General features: G+C 37.9%; 1 protein-coding gene across 2 annotated transcripts in view; it reads left to right on the forward strand.

Annotated features, from left to right (window-relative positions):
- usta (uronyl 2-sulfotransferase a) overlaps window positions 1-14,566 on the forward strand; it is a 45,946-nt gene extending 31,380 nt beyond the window's left edge. For both annotated transcript variants that reach the window (XM_008397752.3, XM_008397754.3), the window contains 5 exons: window positions 4,848-4,927; window positions 5,042-5,195; window positions 11,306-11,403; window positions 11,494-11,651; window positions 12,456-14,566. In XM_008397752.3, the coding sequence (XP_008395974.1) occupies window positions 4,848-4,927; window positions 5,042-5,195; window positions 11,306-11,403; window positions 11,494-11,651; window positions 12,456-12,748 (783 nt within the window). In that variant the 3' untranslated portion in view covers window positions 12,749-14,566. The remainder of the gene's footprint in view (window positions 1-4,847; window positions 4,928-5,041; window positions 5,196-11,305; window positions 11,404-11,493; window positions 11,652-12,455) is intronic.
- The last annotated feature ends 738 nt before the right edge of the window (window positions 14,567-15,304 follow it).

The following is a 15,304-nucleotide window of genomic DNA, read 5'->3' on the forward strand; positions in this document are numbered from 1 at the left end:
TTTTCAGGATTCTGCTTCTTAAGTTGTGTGGGAAACTTTTTTCCAGTAATGCAATGCACTCTTGAGAAATCCATATGAGAAAAAAAGGCTTACTCACGTATTCATGGGGGACTGATGTAGCATTGACTCATAGCCATGATGTTACTGGTTGCCTTATTCATGAAAAAGGCTACAGTTAGATTCAGATGATTCTAATTATATAAAGCAAATACTGACTGATTTGGTGTAAATGTTAGGCTAATATTGAAACAGTGACTTGTTCATGTATTTGTCAAACTCTAAATTCCTCTTGCGCATGTTGTGTCCTAACACCATTAGCCTGATTAGGCTTCTGCACAGAAAACATCTCAGTGAATGGCCCAGAAGAGTGTGAATATTCTCATATCATAACAAGCCTGTTTGGTGCTTGTGTGCAATCCTATAAAAGCCATCTTAATCTCTTGAGTTTATTTGCCCGAGTACTTTAGTGCATGTTGACTTATGCAAATGCTTGCAAATGCACGTTGCCTAACTTTAGAGCTCGTACTCTCATCAGCTGAGGTTCTGGCTCATCGGTGCAGTTTTTGACGGTTTTCCTGGTGGCACTTTGATCAGAATGTTAACCGTTGTGTCTGCGGTCGATGATTTTTGCATGAAAGTAGCTAATTTATTTTTGCACTTTCACATCTCCTTTTCGTATCAGCTGCACTGTAAAGAGATTTTTGACATCTTCTTGGTAGAAACGTAGACACAATTCCTGGAAGAAATGGAAAACAAAAAAGCTCAAAATGAAAAAACTAGAAAGAGCCAGCTGTTTTGAATTAATGTCAAAGCTGGTTTTCTTCTTTTGAATAATCGGTAAATCTGTGCTCTGCAGGCATCGTGGGAACCAGATCCTCAGAGTAGTAACTGGATGTTGCTCGTTTACAGATAATTGGATAACACATGTCACAATGCATGTCAGGACATTGAATTATTTTTAACATGTTTAAAACTAAATTGTATGGGAGTGCTTTCCTTCAGTGCAGCCCCTTACAAAAGTATTCACACTCTTGGAACTTTTTAATATGTGGGACTTCATGTAACCCGACAGGAAGTTGTGGATAATTAGAAATTGAAAACTGTTGCATTGTTTTTAAATTTGTTACAAATAAAAATCTGAAAGGTGTTACATGCATTTGTATTAGGAAGTTGCACACAAGAAGCAATCCTTATAGCTTTCCACAAGCTATGAAGGGGGTACAGCAAACATTTCAAACATGAACTGATCAGATAAAACCAACTCTAAACTGTTTTCCCCAAAAAACTTGAGACTTGACTAGCAGCATTCTCAAAGAATACGCAAAAGTTTGACTCTCCAGATATAAAAACCTTGTTAATATCTAAAACAGTGAAAATAAACTTGCAATAGGTATTTAACTGTTGTGTGAAGATTGAGTTATGGGAAAGAAAGAGCAACAGTCAAAACGTTGTAATTTTATCCTTCTCTGTTCCTCTGATGAGCCCCGTGAAGATACCGCTGGTGTTCAATTAGGAGGGGGAAGTGCAGGTATGCCTGGAATCCTTCACTTTCTCCCTTCAGCCTTTCCTGGGGAATTAGAGGAGGGAGTGCTGGACACACGCACAGACACACAGACTAGGGGGTTGGCCAGCAAGCAGACACAGAGACACACTTGCACATTTTCTTACTAAATGTTGCCCAAGCTACTCTGTGTCAACTCTGAGATGAAGAAAGAGGTTTAATAAAAAGTCATAAACTTTTTCTTTCTTTTTTTTTTGTCTATTAAAAGCAATACAATATGTTAAAGTATCGATCAAGGGGGTGGGTAGATGCAGAAAAATATATACTACAGCACTAATGAAGGCTTTATATTATGTTTTATGGCACAAGAAATCCATAAAGCGTGGAAACAGGGTTAGTGGAAATGTACTGGCTTTATAGAAAAGAGGGAGAGTGTGAAGCCTGAATCTGACTGGAGCCTCTGAATGACTGCCTTGGGTACATAAACAAGTATACATATTGCTGTTGCTATCCAAATAGTGTTGCCATGACATAACAAGTGTGTGTATAAGAACAGGAAATGCAAACAGTTCTCCAGCCGACCCGCTCTCGTTAGCACAGAGTTTTATGTAAAAGTTGAAATTTTTCTTTGGAGAGACATTTGATGAAGAAAGGAAGTGTGGCTGTGCCGCAAAGAGAGAGAACCAAATGTATAACTTTAAACATTCTGTTAGTTACAAGCCCAAGCTTCGATGTATTTCGTTTGAAATTTATCTGATAGACCAAATCAAAGTAGCACATATACCGAAGGTACAAGGAGAAAATAATGCAGAGTTTTAACATTCTTATTACAATTAAAAATATAGGAACATATATTTAGTTGATTTTACTTTATCCTGACAAAAGAAATTTAATGAAGGTAGCTGCCTTCAGAGACAAATCGTCCAGTAATTGTGGTCCTTTCTTTTTTTGTATAATCTAGCGCATGTAAAAAATACAGTTGTTTTGTAAGGCCTTCGGTGGTGTTGGATGTGTCAGAGAGAATAATTCAACCAGTGCGTCCTTCCTTCACACTCAGCTTGCTGCTGCCTGTCTCCTCTTAAGCCAGATACACTTGTTCTTACGTAGAGCTCATAGACCTGTTCCAGAGGAATGCTTTGCTGAAAGTCTTCTAGTTCAATGACCGGCCACATCCTGCTGCTCACCTTACTTTCCTGTTGAAGCCAAAACGCCAAGAAAGATTTGTCAGCTTAACAAGTAATACCCTGGAGTCATGTCGTTTTCATTTCTTGACCATTTCCATCGCGCTGCCGCGATGCATAATTCATAAAAGCAGGTGTTGCATTATGGCAGGAAATGAGGCTAAGAATTTAGACTAAATACCACGTGCAGATAATGCACATCTGGTATAAACGCTCATTCTTTTAGGAAAAATGTCAAGCTTTCCTTTCACTTAGTGACCCCTAACATGTTGCTCAAGCTTTTATTGCCCCAGTATTGGATCACTACGATCCATTATGTGTTGGCATGGGCCAGGTGGAGTTGATTCAGAAAGCTACGGCCAGATTTCTGAGTGGTGCATATAAACAGAAACATATTACACCATTTTTGGCAACATAACACTGGGTTCCTGTCTGAAGCGCAATTTACCATGAAATTCTGCTACTCAAATGCAAAGAGCACCAACTTTCATGTCAAACCTGCTGCTTTCATATGCCCTGCTTCCAGGTGTGTCCAGATTCGTGTCCAGGGCTACTTTTCAAAGAATTGCCTTTTCATCACAATCTGTATTTTAAACCGTTTCAATGCTATTATCTTTACTGGAGAGACTGTTAAGAAAGGGTTACCATATTGTAATTTTAAGCAGGGAGTTCAAATTCTTCCCTTAAGTATTTAGATTTTTTATTTTATAATAAGCTTATTATGTCCGCCTTCAGATAACATCTGAAGGGCATCAGTATTCCCTGAGATTCTCTGTCTCAAACTAGGCAATAAGGCAACCAGTTCCAATTATAGTTGGTATTTTGAAAATTGCTCCTGAATTTCACAACTGAAAGGAAAAACAATTCTTCTAAGCATTTCCCCTTTCTTCAATCAAATACAATGCATTCCCTGTTTTGCAGAGAAGTAGCTTTTGCTGCATATTGTGCTGCATTACTCCAATATGGAACTATTTAGGTGAGGAATGACTTCATATTTGGATTCATTTTCATGGACCTCAGTCCAAGATCCCTGAATCTGGTGCCTTCTGGCTGCTTCTTGCAAGTTTCTCCAAGCAGACCAGGAAAGACCCAAGGGTTCTTCTTTTGTCATGTGAATAACACAAGACAGAAAATATGTGTGAAGCATATTGCGAAAAAATCAGGACGTTTTGGTGATACTGGATTGTTTCACTAGTATGAAATTAGTTTGAATGTAACAATTTGTCCTATTGTGTTAGGTAAGCCGAAGCGTGGTTTTTGATTCAGTTACTTAGTCTTGTTAAAAATACCACAGCAAAGATTAGTTTATTTCCATTTTGCATGTTAACGACTAGTGGAAATCCCCAGAATGTTTTGTAAAATTACTATTGCTCATTTTAGAACACCTGTAGAACAATGTAGCTATATTAGTTTATCTATTTAACTGTACTTAAATACACCTTCAACTCACACAATAAAAGTCAAAATCTCTCAAAGCATGACCACCTGCCATAATTCTTTTTATAGGTGCCAACTTAATCAGCTTCATTTCTGTGGCCTTTTGTGATACCAGCAACCTGGAAACAAATAAATCAAAATAGCTGTTTCCTCTGTGTGAATCTAACATTTATTTTGGCAAATACCTCAGTGGGAATTTGCATTTAATTATGCGGATTAGTCTTAGGACTTTATTCCGTGCCGTCTACACAAGGAAGTCAACTTATTTTGTTTTAAAATGGATTTGGTAATTTCATAAAATATTTTTGGAAAATGGCAAAACAAGATCCACATCCTAGTCTTCAGTGTATGTCTGATTTTATTTATATCTACCCCTTTTGGCATTCTTAATAAACATCATTAATGAACACAATTGTCTTGTACTGCTGCATTTTGTCATGTTCTGCCTGACTATGTGTGCTTACACGAAGCACCAGAGAGGTCATTTTGATTGAACCTAGAAAATTAGAAGTGATCATTATTTGACCTTAGCATGTTGTAGCATCCAACACAGAACAATTAATATTTTGCATGTGTCCTTTTTTTGTGTGTGTCTTTCGAACTTATCTGGTTCTCAAAACAGAAAAGGAATTTAAAAGGGAAAAAGAGTTGTGCAAACTTTATTGTAAAAAAAATAAATAAATAACTGTGTCCGTGTATGCGTGTGCGTGTGTGTGGCTCTTGTGCAGGTGGATCTAGTGAAGAACATCAGTAAGATCCCTCAGCCATTTCTCTACACAAGACATGTTCACTTCATGAATTTCACCAGGTACAGTGGAGCAGCAACAGAATAAAAAGCTAACCAACATTGTTTATTAACACTTCTTGGCTAATATGCAGTATTCAAGATATTAGGGTTTTTTTTTCTTCTTCTTTTTTTCAGGTTCAGGATAGAGCAGCCTGTCTACATCAACATAATCCGGGATCCCATAAGCCGATTCCTCTCCAACTATTTCTTCCGTCGCTTTGGTGATTGGAGAGGGGAGCAGAACCACCTCATCCGAACACCAGGGATGAAAGACGATGAGCGATACCTAGTAAGTGCTTTGGTTTCAGCAGTCAGGACTTCAGAATCGATTCAGCTTAAGGTGTAAGCTCCACTACAAAGTTTGCTTCACTGATTTTTTTTTTTTAATTTTAATCTCCATTCTTGTAAGTAAGGTTAGTGCACATTTGATTATGCTAAAAAAAAAATTGTGAGAGAAATCAGTCCTGTCTGATTAATGGATATGGCGTTTTATGCTTTCTTGAGTCGAAATGTTTTTGTGTCTCACCAGTCTTAGCTAAATGCTCGACCCTGTCTAAGGTTCACAGCCAGCTTTGGCTTCTAAAACAGTCAGCTTCTGTGAATAATGAGGACGCTTCTTTTTGACAGATGGAGAAGCGCTATTAGTCAGTGTTTTCCTGCATGTGATTGCATGTCCTCAGATGTGGAAATATATCCGTCGCTGCCACTGCTGCAGGCTGATGAGGTTTAAGCAAACCTCGGAAACTGACGCTGTTTCTGCACTTCCTACCTGACCAAGTTTCTGTCACGTTCTCTTTGACGGTGGATGTTTGATTGAGAGATGCGGCTAATTTTTCTTGATTGTGTGGAGTTTACCTTCGTCTGGCAGCTGCTTTTTCCAAATCCTTTGCTTTGCTTGGGTTTGCCTCCAAACCTTGTGTGTAATGTCACCTCATTAGTTTCTTTAAGGTGATTTTAGCTAAACACGTCTTTATGACTTAACCTCTAATTTATGTCTAAATCAAAGCACACTTCACTTCTGAAGACTGTCTGGAACGGCCCATTTTACTGATTTTAGTAATGTACTACAACCAAATATAGAGCATCTTCTCCTTTAGTCTTTAAATGAAAACCATGTGTTTAATTAAGGCCTACTTTTCCACAGAATAAATGACGTCCCTGACTGAACTCCATGCTGCTCCAATTTATAACCCCTTTCAATTAATGAAATAATTAACAACAGAAAATTAGCAGCAGGTGGGGTTGTTTTATGATATTTCTTTAATACTATGCCCACTAGGAAATGAGAGGCTTTGTAGAAATATGATTCGCCGTAACACTAATAAAACTGCACAACTTATTTGCAAACCACTAAACTGGAGCCTTTGAGGAGACAGCCGACTTTCTTATCATTTTGTTTTAATCCCACATTTTCTGTTGGTTTTTCTAAGGAATCTATTTTTAGTCACGTCTAATGAGCCAAACAAGAACCGTATCTCGCAGCATTCCTTCTCTCTTTCTGCCATGTATCCCGGTCCCAGTTTCCACAAGCCCATTAACTCTCCTATTGACATTGGCGAGATCAATTTTACAGATGCTTATTATTCAAAAAGCTAATGCATTCAGAATGTTCAACATGCTGCTGCTGTGTGTTTGTGCTGTGAGTGATTCTCTCTCTCTCTCTCTCTCTTGGCATTAATGGTGCTTTGAGATAGGGTTCGGCGCTATGATAGCCTGAAGTTCTGCTGAGATATGAACTGAAACAGACATGCTGATGTCTGATTCCAGCATGGCGTTCATGTAAACTCTAATTATACAGCCCTTTGACACTAAAAGGTCTTTGAAGATGTTCCAGAAGCAGGAAATACTGTGTTACCATTCATACAGATCCTGGAGGTATGTCTTTAATGTGGATGCCTAGGTTATCTGAGAGTAGTTAGCGTCTCACTAGCAGAAAAAGAAAAATAAGCACATTTCATGTGGAAAATAGGATGAAACCCACTCAGAAAAAGCATCTTCGGAATCTAACCTTTGGCAACACTAAAGGATGCCTTGCACCAACCACCTAATTGCAGCGAGGCGTAGCACAGATGTTCTTAGGCTGAGAAAATATTGACAGTGTAAATAATTGCTGTATACAAAAAGCAACTAATTAAAAAAAAGTTTCAAGTCACATCCTGATGTCAGCCTGATGTATATCAAATCATAACATACCAAGGCATGCATTTTAATTACAGACCTTATCTACACCATGACAGCTGTTTTTTTATGAGTTTTGACACTTCTTTTGATATTATTTATATTTATTTTTTATCTAATCATAATTTGCAATTACAATTTTCAACGCATCTAATAATTATGCCAGCCTGATCATACATTCATGTCAGAGTTCGAGACCAGAAGAAGGCTAACGAGGCTAACGAGAGCGGCAGTAAACGTCGGCCTGGCTTGAGTCAGACTGGATGTAATTAAGTGTTGCACTGTTTTCCCTGGAGTGAGACCATGTGAGTTGAGTTATTAAAGTATGCAGACTACAGGGGCCCCTTCCTACAGTTTAGGGGGAGGAGGAAGCTGCGTTGTTATACAAAGTTACCTGTGCTTTCAAAGTCCCATTTGCAGTTTGCTGCAAGTCATATTAGGGAACATAGCAAACTTGTGGAAGACGGAGCTGTGGTCAGAGACAAAAATGTAGCATTTTGACTTGCAGACAAGATGCAAGGCGTTAAAGAAAACTAACGCATCAAATCATCTCAAGCACTCAATGCTCATAGTGAAACATGGTGGTGCCAGAAGCATGCTGTGGGCATGGTTTTCTTTAGCAGGGACAAGGAACCTGGTGAGAGATGATGGAAAAATTAAATACAGGGCAATCATAGAGGAAACCTTGTTAGAGCTTGTCCTCTAATAGCAATAGAGTACATTTATTTATTTTTTTGTAAACTGACAAATTATGAAGTTGTTCAAGGTGTTTGGAAAACTTTTGCCTATGCACTGTATCAATTCTGACTAGGAGATGATTGTTCTTGACAGAGAATCGGCATTCTTTCCCAGCCATGTCAGCAATCAAAGTTTAAAGTTGTATCAGATGTGTCCCCCCTCCCACCCCCGCCTGGTGTGTGTCAGCCTTCGCTGCCCTCCCCCTGGCTGAATTTCAGAGGTGTCAATGAAAGAACACTTTCAGTCTGCCTGCAAGGACCGAAAGGAACCCTATGCACATGTTGCAGAGACATTCCTGTGGTCCAACTGGATTTTCCCTCAGTCTCCACACCCCTCTTTATACACATGAGCTGTCCTTTACAAAGTGATGTAATAGTTACTTGACCTCATGACATATACACCTCAGATAAGCATCTGTCCTTTCGGGGCATTCATAATCTGTAATAATCGATTGAGCCTTTACTGAATTTAGCTCATGTATGAAATGGCAACTTGATTTGAGTTTTTCAGATTACTTGCCAAGTTCTCTCTTTAGGTTTGCTTCATCTCATTAGACCACTTATAAAACAATCAAATATAGAGGGAATAGCTGATTGTAGCTGTGTTTCTATTACAAATGTGCAAAGATCTTCGCTTATGTACTAACTTGCTAACGTGAACAATCCTACTTCTGCTGCTTCATGCGATTACTCATACAAAATAGCAGCAACGGTTTTAAGCACATGCAATATATTCATAGTTCAACCCCGATGCTTGCGCTCATCAATTATCAGTCATCAGTGGAGACAAGGTTGTCTTATTCAGGCGATGGAGCAACAAGCCATTTATATTCGAAAGCTCTGTTTTGGGGAAATTGTTGTCAGCAATTTTACAGAAGCACAATAGACTCAACATTTTCGAATTATACAACTTTTTTATGAATTGTGCAGTGTGACACCGCCGCTAGAGACAGCTACACAAACCAGAGCTCAAACTTTGTGAAGCGACAAAGAATAAATGAAATAGACCTGGGCAGTTCTCACTGTTGACAGACCCTCGTCTGATCATGAGATTCCCACGCTAACTGAAAAATCATCTGCTTCCAATTAAACTGTCAGTTACAAGAACCTTGAGAAAAATAATTGCGCCCACAAAGAAAGAGGCTTTGCTAACATGAATCCTGCCTCAACAAGCCTTGACATTGGGAACACTAAGACATTGTCTCCCCGGTAGCCTAATTTGTGACCAACTCACAAAATTTGCTTTCTTATTAATATCGGTTACTGAAATTCCATATTTTCTGATTTTTTTTTGGTCCAAAAGATGACGTAAAATGATTTACCTGGAAGACATTAAAACCTCCAACGTGTCATGAGGACTCTTGTTTCCTCGTGGACCCATTGACTTGCATGCAAGTGTTTTGGGGTTAAATAGGTTAAATAGGTTAAATAGGACTTTGACTTGGTAGTGTTGAATGAAATCAAAAAAAGTTATCTTCAAATTCTGCACTTATTGTTTTTTAAGATATCCTACTGCATTACTGTTATGACCTATATGCATTTGATAAAAAAAAAACTGAAGTTGTCCTCAATATTATTAAAATTGTTTATCTGTGACTACTGACTGCTGCGACAGGCATGTTAGATAATGGGTAGACGGGTCTTTGACAACTGAAAATCGGTGACAAAAGCAAAGCCTTGCACACGTCCTCATCAATAGAATTTCATGAAATCAGGTACATGAGATTTGTGCTGTTGTCAATGATTCATCAGATAAACCTCTGAGGATGTGCTTCCTCCACTGCCCTCTTGTGGTACAAAGATCATTTCAGCTTACTACATCCCTAAAGAACCCTTTCTATGCTCTACACATTTGATGCCTGCTGCCACCATGTTTTAATTACTGCATTTTAACTTCTGTTTATTTATAGTCACTTTTAAATAAGGAACTATGAGTAGTTCTACTCCTTATTTGTGTCCAAAAATAAATGATCAAAACAAAAGAAACATTGGTGATATTACAAGTTTGATTCAAGTTGCGTTCCTGAAATCGAACAATGACTTCAAAAAGTTGATAATGCAATAAAAAAAGGCTGCTTGAGTTAAATACACATTTTTAAAAAATGATTTAGCAGGACCTTGAATTGCCATTTGAGATTGCATAAGGATGTCCCAAATCCAGGGTGGTGTTAAAATTGAAACAACAGCCAACTTGTTACTAGTGCAAACATGACCTGAATAGTGCAGTGCTCCAGTGTTGAACTCTTTCTTAGAGGTCTTCTGGGCTTTTGTTGTAATTTCAATGAAGAGTTTCTCCCTTACTTGCTTCATTGGTAACCAGGAAGTCTTAGTTCCTGTGCACCTTACTAAGAATAGTTTGTCATAAAGTTCACAAAACCCAGACAGCTCATTGCTGAATCAGAAACAAGCTGGTCTATAAAATGATGTATCTAAATCTTTGTTGGACAATTTCGCTCATACGGTCTTATCTTACTTTGTTTATCAGTTGTATAAAACCTAAAGAAGATCAACTTTTTTTTTTTGCCTTTTTCCTTGCTTCTCCGTGTGTTTTCCAGGCCAGTGATTTTTATGTGGTAGTGCTTTTTTTTTGTTTTGTTTTTTGTTTAAGGCAATTAATCACGTTTTCTTAAATGCCACTCGCTAGCTCTCATAGAAACCAAACTCTCCAAAACAAAGCCTGTTCATCCGTAGGTCTTTTACATCATTCCCTCATCAGCAGCTGGAATCGTTTGGGAAAGGCCAGAGTTGTGGTTCTGTCTACTCAGCTAAGTCCTCAGCTAAAGGACATAGAGAACCTATGTCATTCTTCTGTGCTGATTTTGATAAATGACTCAGTTGAGCTCTGCTATTAGAAAATATTCCAAAGTGGTGATTAAAAGGACCAGCTTTGAGGACATGTTTACAGTTTTATCTATTTTGATACAATAAGCCTGTTACCAACCTTTGTTCTGTGTCTGAAGCATGAGCATGAGTTCCTTTGGGATATGCTGCCAAGCAAAGCTTCCTAGAGTGTTTTGTTTCTCAGGACTTGTTTCCAAGCAGAATACTTACGTCACCTGACATGGATTTGACTCCAGGTTCCACAGCATTCAGCGGCTGGCCTGCTTCACTGCTGCATGTGTGTTTTTAATATTTGTTCCCATTTCCCCGTGCCATTTTTTAATAATGTCCAAATTCAGGTAGAAAAGTCACGACTCTCCCTGATCACTACGCGTCCGACATCTAAACTGTGAAATCTTTTTGTGTGTTCTACTGATTTTTTGTTGCTACATGTGCACTGATAGTAGATGAAGGGCTGACTTTATCTCCTTGCACATAATGTTGCTTTGGCTCATCATTGTGAGGCTGACTGGGTTTACCAAAGCGAAGCACTCCATCTAGTGGATAAAGCCGGCCACTAAACAACAACAACAACAACAACATCAAAAACACATGTAGACATAAGAGCTTCAAAACTAACATTATTGTGTTTGTCTACTTTCAGGATATAAATGTGTGCATTCTAGAGAATTACCCTGAGTGCTCCAATCCTCGAGTTTTCTACATCATCCCCTATTTCTGTGGACAACACCCTAAGTGCAGGTAGATTTACAGCTTTGGGAATCTTTCACTACGATTCTTTTGGCATAAATATGTTTGACTGCTCACTTTTACTACTCGGATGTCTCACAGAGAGCCTGGGGTGTGGGCTTTGGAGAGGGCCAAGCAGAATGTGCTGGAGAACTACCTCCTTGTGGGCATCTTGGAGGAGCTGGAGGATGTTCTGCTTATGCTGGAGAGACTCTTACCCCATTACTTTTCTGGAGTACTTGACATTTATAAGAGTCCAGGTTGGTGCAAACTGATAAATGTCATGATGTTTGTTATTCTTAAAACAAGACTAGAGGCAAAGTGCAACAAAATTAGGTTTTTGGGAAGTGGGTAAAATACACACTGGAGTCATGCATGACTGTTTAGTTTCAGGAAGCTTACCCATGTTTCCTGAGTAGAGGATCTTGGAGGAAAGTACATATGCTCACGCCATGCTTTCCTAAATGACTATGCATTCATTCAAGATGTTAACGACGGATATAAAAATATAAAAAAATAAGGTAACACTTTATTTGAAGGGGTGTGCATAAGACTGACATGACACTGTCATAAACATGACATAACACCTGTCATGAACATAAAGAAGTCTTTATGAATGTTTATGACTGTTGTCATGAAGTGTCATTCAGTAAATAATGACACTTTTAATGCAAAGTTGCTGTAAAAGTTGCATTAAAAGTCCATTAAAAGTGCCAACTTTGCATGATTTTGTAAATAATGACAATTTAATGCAAAGTTGGCATTTTTAATGGACTTTCAAAGCAACTTTTACAACAACCTTGAAATTTCCCGCTGAAAACAATGAGCTGTTGAGTCCTGCTTCACTTTACACCAACATCAACATCCAGGCATGGTAATTTCATTTATTCATCAAAAACCTGATGAAATTAGCCATTTCAGCATCCTTAGGAAATAAAACAAAATACAGTTCTTTTGCTAATTAAGCTTGATATGTGTAAACAAAAAAGTTTTAGCAAGTGGTTTATTAAATGAATTCAACTGTATTAACTGACTTTTTTTTTTTTTCCCTTTCCCTATCAAAGAATATCGAAAAATGGGAAACCTGACTGGCACGGTCAGAAAACATATGCCTACTCTGGAGGCCCTGCAGGTGTTGTATCACCGCATGCGCTACGAGTATGAGTTCTACGACTTCATCCGTGATCAGTTTCACCTCGTGAAGAAGAAAATTGGCCTGAGATCCACCTCTCGCCCGCCGATCTACCCGCCTGATTTCTTGCGCGAGCTGGCCCTTCGAACACCTGAACCTTTAGATGAAGATGAGGAGCTAGACTCGGACCTGGAGGACGCCAACAGCTGGCTGGTTCATCCCTGAGGACAGTGTAAACAGTGGATAAAGCCAAACGATAGAGTCGACTAAAACTGGCAAAGGAAAAGCAGGAGGTAGCCAGAGGAATAGTGGCAGCATGTCCCATCTTTTGGATGTTGGCACCTTTACTTTGGAGAGTTCGGTTTTTCCGTCTTCAAGCTCTTATTATGAAAGGCCCAGCACTTTGGACTTCAGCAACCGAAAGAAACAAAAATTATCTATTTAAGAACTGGACAAGGACAGATGGAAATAATTACAGGCTGAAATGATCGGTTTTACTGTTATGAGGATTTTATGATCTCAAATGCTATAATCTCCAGGAGAGATTAACGGACAATTTAATGTGTTGGGATATACACTAAATGTTGAAGAGGACTTCTGAGACATTTCCAATCAGACTTTTATTTTATAAAAGTGCTGATTCAATAAAAAAAATAAAAATAACTTGGAGGACGGGGATGGAGTGCCAAAAGTATTGTATGTATATTAGCTGTCCAGGACTGTTATAAGTGCCAAATCTCATTAGGATTTCCAGTAACTGTGAGACAGGAAGCTTTGGGATCACAGTTGGTAACAGTTGCATTAAGTTAAGTCAGTTGTTATAAGATGTTTATAACATTTTAAGGAATTGTCAAATGTTGTAAGGTATGAATGAGGGTTAAACCATACACATCTATTATGAATTCAGAGAATTCCACCTAGATGTACATGAATGACTGAGTTTGACCTCGCCAACAGAGTAGTTTAGAGTAGGTTTGTTATTTGGGAAATACAATTCTTTGGCAGTATGTCAGGGGTTTGAGTCACGTGCTAAAAGCATTAGGGAGCCTCATTTGTAATCCAAAGGTGAAAAGAAATCAGAGTTTACCAAATAACAGTGTTCTGCTGTGATGCTTTTTTTAAACTGTATAAATATCCTGCAGGGTTTTTTTTGTGTGTGTGTGAAATAATGCTTTGTGAACATCTGCAGCAAAATGAGGGATTTGATCTAAACTGGATAACATTTTGCCTTTTACTTTGACTCGGCTATGTAGTGGTGAATACTTACTTGTTACTTACTTACTTACTTGCAAGGCATGGAAGTGTTTGTGTGCCCTTTTGTATTTTAGAGAGTACTAAATTCATAACGTGGCGTTCTTTAAAAGATTATAAGCAGTTAATATCTCACCCGCGGTAAAAATATATGTATATATAGATATGTATATCAGAGAAGGTCACATTTCCAGACAACATGTATAAAAGAAAATGTAATGCAAATCAGTTAAAATGTCTGATATGCAAACATTTTAACTGCTTTATTTTTCTACAAGGTTGTGACAGATGTTTCACACAGGCAAATATTATTGGTGCTTCAGCTCCTATACTAACCATTTCGTCTATAGTAAATAAAGAGACCCAATGAAGGCTGTTAACTGCTTACGATCTTTGAAAAGAGCCACATTAAAACAAAATTCTGAACTTGAGTTATCTTTTTAAGTCAGCTCACAATAACTTTTTTTAAAAAAATCATTTTACAATAGCTACTGGTAGAAGTAGTATAAAATCCACATACCCATAAGCTAACATGTCAACTACAGACTTAACCTACTCCTCATAACTCCCATCACCTGTCCTCTTGGTATTGTTGCATTTATGTTTTAAGTGTCTTATTTCATATCAATTTAATTTATTATTTTGTAATCATTTGCATTCAAGATAAAATTCTCAGGAAGGAAAACAGTGTTTAGTGTGTATCATGTCTCTCAAAGTGATGAGGCTATACATGCCATTTCAATGTGTCTACAGGGGAAAACTGGTTTGTAATAAATTCGTTTCATCATTTAAGGCCTTTGAGATAAATGTCCTTTGAATTTGCAGCTTTTTTTTTCTTTTCTTTTGGCTAAGAATGTATTTTTGCAAATGTGATATTTTTTTGTTGTTGCTATCCTGCTCTGATTGCTCCGGCTTATCTCATTTTACCAAATCTCTATGCACGTCTCTTTTCCACAAAGAAGGGAGAACTTATACCATAATGCCACTTCCTGTTATTTTCTTTCTTAAAACATATTTTTTTTTTAGTAGACATCCTTTTATACCGATGCTTTAGACTTTATGAAGGGACCTTTTATGACTGTGAGTTTAATGTATAAACAGATTCTATGAGTCAGATCCAGTGTAAAAGAAAAAAAAGAGTGTTGAACCTGTAAAATGCTGTGAAGATAAAAAAAAAAGAAATCTCAGATTTGAAGGAAAGATCCAAAGCTGTTAATGAAAAGGCCACTGAAACGCACAATTTCTGTCACAGTCTGAATATGGAGTCTGATATAAAAATTGAAACAGCTTGCTTGATGGAATAGAACTTAAAGGGGAGAAAGAAAAGTATTGTCCCAACCCACTGTTCTTCAATTTAGGTAGATCAGGGAATGATGTGTTGCCGTTGAAGATATGTTTTGCTTGTTTCATGTTGTCCGTCAGGTTCTATTTTAGGCAATTTCCTGATTCCACAAAACTGGCAGTAACAAGGAATGCGTGTGGCTAGTGGAATTTAACATTTTCTTGTTTTTATGCTTTTTCGTTTCCTGT

Source organism: Poecilia reticulata, chromosome 21, assembly GCF_904066995.2.
Source record: "Poecilia reticulata chromosome 21, P_reticulata-male-v2, whole genome shotgun sequence".
Lineage (NCBI taxonomy): Eukaryota > Metazoa > Chordata > Actinopteri > Cyprinodontiformes > Poeciliidae > Poecilia > Poecilia reticulata.